General features: G+C 34.4%; 1 protein-coding gene across 1 annotated transcript in view; it reads left to right on the forward strand.

Annotated features, from left to right (window-relative positions):
* Positions 1-5,291, forward strand: part of F5 (coagulation factor V) — a 40,436-nt gene extending 35,145 nt beyond the window's left edge. The window contains exons 21-25 of the mRNA XM_034411951.3: positions 732-887; positions 2,136-2,280; positions 2,846-2,994; positions 3,871-4,053; positions 4,835-5,291. Of these exons, the coding sequence (XP_034267842.2) occupies positions 732-887; positions 2,136-2,280; positions 2,846-2,994; positions 3,871-4,053; positions 4,835-4,981 (780 nt within the window). The 3' untranslated portion in view covers positions 4,982-5,291. The remainder of the gene's footprint in view (positions 1-731; positions 888-2,135; positions 2,281-2,845; positions 2,995-3,870; positions 4,054-4,834) is intronic.
* The last annotated feature ends 709 nt before the right edge of the window (positions 5,292-6,000 follow it).

The following is a 6,000-nucleotide window of genomic DNA, read 5'->3' on the forward strand; positions in this document are numbered from 1 at the left end:
CATTTTAATATTAAAATGTTTTTGTCACCTTAAATTAGGGGTGATTGTGAATTAAATGTACAGGATAAGGAATGTTTGAAAATGGAGTTCCCACTTAGGAGAGTGGATGAGTTAGAAAGCAAAATTTTGATATGCACTTAATTTAATTACATTCATCTCTACAGTCCTGACCATAATCAGTTAGTCATTTACTTATTTAGTCTATTGGTCAATTTTATATGTGGTTCCTACATTGTGTTAAGCTATAGTTTTCTAGCTTCACACATTCTATATATAATTAATTATAAACAAGTTTGCAAAGGTTTAATAATTAAAAGAATATAAAATTTGACACACTATGGCTTAGTGTCATGCATGAATCCAGTTTTCACATCACTATATTTCAAATCAAAAGCATTTGGGTTGGCTCTGCTTTTAGGTTGAGAATGATAGTACTCTTAGACAACAGAGGGTGAAGGCTACAAAATAGATTAGTATAGAACATACTATTTGCCTTGGCTTACATTAGAGAGGATGTTCTTCTACCATCAAAGATAAACTAGATTTCAACCTTCAGTATATTTTGTGTTTGTAAATTGATAGAGAAGGTGATAAACTTTTGGTCATTTATCAGAGACAAGAGTTCTTGAACCAATCCTGTATTTCCATCCAGTATGGTACAGAATATCTTTTTACCCAAAGAAATGAAACTGGGATAATATAGATTCATAATTTTTGTTGTTATTGTATAGGTAGACCTACAAAGACAAGTTGTCATCACAGGCATTCAGACACAAGGAGCCATGCAACTACTGAAACATTTGTATACTCTGGAATATTTTGTTAGCTACAGCGAAGATGGGCGAAAGTGGATTATTTTTAAAGGAAGACATCCCAAAACTCAAATGGTTTGCATGTTTCCTCTATCTGAAATCCTCATTCTTCTTTTCTGCTTGAAAATATGTAGAAATAATGTTAAGCGCTTTATTCTTTCAAAAGTTAATATATGAAAGAGAATAGTATAAAAATTACATATTCTCTATAAATCTCTTAAAACTGATAAAAATGTTCTATTTACTATCTTGTCCTTTTTCATTTTATTTTCTTTTTAAGGAAGCAGGTTTCTAAATCCAGGTTAATTTTTAATGAGAAAAAGAGATGCAAAAACTGGAAAATATTTAATTAGTGGGTAGGAAAGAATGTAAATTATGGGCAGATAATTTCTTCTTTTCCTTCTTTTAACTTGTAAATAGTAAAAGAAATTATTGAAAGGAGAATTATACTGGGAACAACACATGTGATTTAAAGTAGTTTAATACCAATATATTTATTGACAAATGTATAAACATGCTTGTGATGACATTAGAGCAGTGGTGGGTTCCTCCCGGTTTGGTCCGGTTCGGCCAAGCCGGTAGCGGTGACGATATGAACCGGTTCTCCCCCCGCCCGCCCTCCCACCCCCCACCCACTCACGTTATTCTTACCTTTTATTTGGTTCCACCCCCAAGCTATTGCTGCCTCCTAAGTCCCAGCTGATGACTAGAGGGAAAAAAACTGTTTAAACTCTTGCCGCGGGGCTTCGAAGGGCCGTCCTACAGCTGATCAGTGTTAAAAGCAAACAAATGAGTCGGGTCGTAAGTGTGAGGACTGGTCGTAAGTGTGAGGACCTTCCAGAAATGACTCTGACCAGCTAGCCATGCCCACCCAGTCACATGACCTCCAAGCCACACCCACAAAATAAGCCACACCCACAGAACCTGTAGTAAAAAAATTTAGAATCCACCCCTGCATTAGAGGTATGTTGAATGTGGATAAGAATACCTGTGTACTTTTGTTTAGAGACGATGTATCACTGCTGTTTTAAACACCAAATTATTTGTGGTAAACATTAGTCAGATTATATGATACAATGAAGATGATGAATCTGAAAATATTATATATACTCTTGCAATATGAAAGAAACTTTGTGATCCTCAGTTCCCACTGAAATAATTCAGTGTTTGTTTTGATGTGCAGTCTCACTGAAAACCAATAATTGCTCAAGACTGAATAGGCTCAAAAGTCACTTTAATTTTCCAGTTGCAAATATTTTTAAATAATTTATATTTTAAAAAGTGAGACATAATTTATAGAATTTGGACTTTTTTTTTCCTCAGCATTTTGAGGGCAATTCGGATGGTACCAAAGTAAAAGAAAACCACATTGATCCTCCTGTTATTGCCAGATATATTAGGCTGTATCCAACCAAGTTCTACAACAGACCTACTTTCCGCATTGAACTACTGGGTTGTGAAGTTGAAGGTAAGACATGAACAGACATTTGGCACATACCATCAAATGAGGAGAAACAGATGAAAGTTCAATTTAATGTTATCAAAAACATTGAAAGTGCAAGAGAAACGAGATTTTATACAAGGGATGAATATTAGGAGGGGAAAGAAGATTAAATTACTTGACCAAACCATCTGTAGAAATATAATTCCAAGCCTGCTGGTATCTTTTCCTGAATATGATACCCTGTTTTCCCCAAAATAAGACCTCCCTGGATAGTAAGCCAATTGGGCTTTTGAGCGTATGCGCTAAAATAAGCCTTCCCTAAAAATAAGCCCTCCCCGAAAATATTTAAGTGCATGCGCAGCCGGTCCCTGCCATTTCCTCGGATTAGGGTTAGGGATACAAAGGTGGAAATCAGGTAAGATGGCAAGAGGAGCCCCGTCTTGTTCCACGCGCCCCAAAATAATAAGACCTCCCCTGAAAATGAGGCCCAGCGCTTATTTCGAGGTTCAAAAAATATAAGACAGAGTCTTATTTTGGGGGAAACACGGTAGCATTAGAAAAACCTAACAAGGATATGTACTTACAACAGGGTGCTCTATGCCATTGGGAATGGAAAGTGGGGCTATCAAGAATTCAGAGATTACAGCCTCTTCTTATAAGAAGACTTGGTGGAGTTCATGGGAACCATTCCTTGCACGACTCAATCTGAAAGGGCGAACAAATGCTTGGCAACCAAAGGTAAAAACAAAACAAACTAAGTTACCTGATTATTTTTGTAGTTGCATTTTTTTAAAATTTTACGTTTCCATTAAATTAAATAGTTTCCATCTAATAATTGGTGGCATCAAACCATCAGAGAGAAGAGAGAGCAGAGAACACAGGTGATATGACTGGTATATTTTGAATGATATTGAATTGTTACTTACGTAGTAGTTAATATTTCTTCCCACACTTTTATTTCTCCTTAGTAAAGCCCACTTCACAAATTATATGGCAGCAGTTTCAGAGTTGTATGTCAGTTAATACTGTGTCTCTGATTGGTATTCTTGTATAATATAGGAGTCTTTAAATGATTGCTTATTGTATTCATGAAGTCATGGAATCATAGATTCATAAGGCCGGAAGGGACCTTGGAGGTCTTCTAGTCCAACCCTCTGTCTAGGGCAGAAGTCCTTATTCTATCCCAGACAAATAGTTGTTCAATCTTTTCTTGACCCCCCCCCCCGAGATGGAGCACCCACAAATAGTCCAGGAGACTATTTGTTCCATTGACAATTGTTCAGATTAGAAAAAAGTTATATTGCAAGAATTAATACAAGAAGCATTCTTAAAGAAATTTGTGTTCACACTAAATGTGTTCTATTTTATAAGAAAGAAAAGTAAAAGAGAGGGAGATCTTATATGATTGGAGATCATCTTTGGGTTTGTGTTGTTTAAATTTAGGGTAGATAGGCTTCATGTGTTCTCTTGGATTTTTAATAGCATTTAATTTACATATTAATGAGTTCAGATTTCCTGTGTACTTCTGTATGACTCAATTAGTTGCAGGTTGTAGATAATTAGGATTCAATTGCTAAGAGTAGCATGATAAGGTGAACTTTATTAATCCTTTAGGTAAACAACAAAAATCAGTGGCTACAAATTGATTTGCAACATCTTACAAAAATAACAAGCATAATAACTCAAGGAGCCAAATCAATGTCTACAGAAATGTATGTGAAAACATTTTCTATCCATTATACTGATGACAATTCAACATGGAAGCCTTATTTGAACGTTTGCACTTCCACGGAAAAGGTACCAATTACTTATCTTACTGATGGATTTGATTACCTAAATTATGTCTTCCAAGTTTATTATTTTATTAGCATATGTATGGTATTATATTGGAACATATACGGCTGAAAAATCTTCATGTCCCTTTTCATAGGTTTTAATCTATCCTTTGGGAATTAGTGACTTTGTACTATCTCGTTTGGTTTTGTTACAGCTCCTACAGTTTGCCATAGTACATTGTTAAATTTGTAATTAGGTGGGCATCAGAGGTCCCTTTATTAATTCAGAGGAAGCAAAGGGTACAGATGGGGTTTTTTTTTTGGAAACCTCATACTGTTTTACCAACAAAGGAGAAAATAATGGCAATGTACATCAACCCAGAAATCTAATAAAGCCTTTCCCTTCCCTAGAGGGCCTGGAAAGATTGTAATCACCAAAGTCATGTCCCCTATTTTTCTCTAAGGCTGAATTTTTCCTAGAATTCCAGCAATATGAGATTTCTCAATTAAAAGCACTTGGAGTGTGCCATTGGTCAGGACAATACATGCTTCACAATTTGAATGAGTTTGACAAAGTTCATTAGTCAATAATAAGATTTATTTCAAATAATGGAACAATAGTTGAAATCATAAGACAACTTGATAGGTTTATCAAAATAAGCCCACAAATTATGCATTACTGAGGTGATCTGAGACAGAAAATAATTTTCCTGGTGATATTCTGTGGGAATTTTGAGGATTTATGTTTGAAATGATCATTCATTTACATATGATGCTAATTTATTCTTTTGTTTTACATTTAGGTTTTCACAGGAAATATTAACAGTGATGGACATGTCAAACACTTTTTCAAACCACCTATACTATCCAGGTTCATTCGTATTATCCCTAAAACATGGAATCAATATATTGCACTCCGGATAGAACTGTTTGGTTGTGATGTTTTTTAAGGCTTGGACAGAAGATTAATCAAATCAAGCAACTTCAATGTTTCAAGTTTTCTTATTACTAATTCTGCTTTTTAAAAGGAAACAAAAACAAAAGCTGTATTAGAATAAATAAAATAATAAAACTAATAAAACTGTATTAGGGTAAAAAAGCTATTTTTCTCAAAGAATTTTCAACTACAGCTTTCAAATAGCTTTGAAAATATCAATCAAAATAACATAACTGAAGTGACTTTACAATAAATAATTCTATTGCCACTTTAATCACGAATGTACATCCTAATACGATAAAATCTTATTTTTTTGCTGGTTCCATGTTCCTTGTACTTTCTTCTCAAATAGAAAGCATTTCATTTCAATTTTTTTGTTGCACTTTCTTCTGAGGGTCCATAATGACAATATTACATTAATTAAATTTCAATAGATAAGAGCCTCTAGTTCAATTTGGCTGATTTAGAAAGTTAAACCGGATTGGCCCTGGTTATTATATAGATGATCAACTGCCAATAAGATGATCTATGCCAATAAGATGGATTGGGAAATTGAAGAAGGCAATAGCATTTAATGATCCAGTTAATGTTACTAGGGATAATATGGATGTAGCTATGTAAATCATCAGGAGTTGAAAGGCAACTTTTTTTTTTATTGAAAAAGTTTTTCAAATACAAATTTTTCCCTCCTTTCCCCGCCTCCTCCCTAACCCCCCCTCCCCCTCCCCTCCCCCTGTGGCTTCTTCATAATAAAACCCAAATTCATAACAGATTATATAATACTTTACCATCCCCTTACTCCATCCCCATATGCTGACCCTTTCTTTCTAATAATATTATCATATCCCCCTTATACTATACATTTCAAAATGACATTCTACTATAACATTATATAATAACTCCTAATTTAGCATAATAGTATTATTATATCTCCCAGTTTGGCGATTTCTGCTCATAATCTACCCTTTTTCCACCCCCCATACATATATCTCTTAAATCAAATCTTTTATGTATATTAATATAACATTTCAA

The sequence above is a fragment of the Pantherophis guttatus genome, chromosome 5 (assembly GCF_059756535.1).
Source record: "Pantherophis guttatus breed Tessera chromosome 5, ASM5975653v1, whole genome shotgun sequence".
In the NCBI taxonomy this organism is placed as follows: domain Eukaryota; kingdom Metazoa; phylum Chordata; class Lepidosauria; order Squamata; family Colubridae; genus Pantherophis; species Pantherophis guttatus.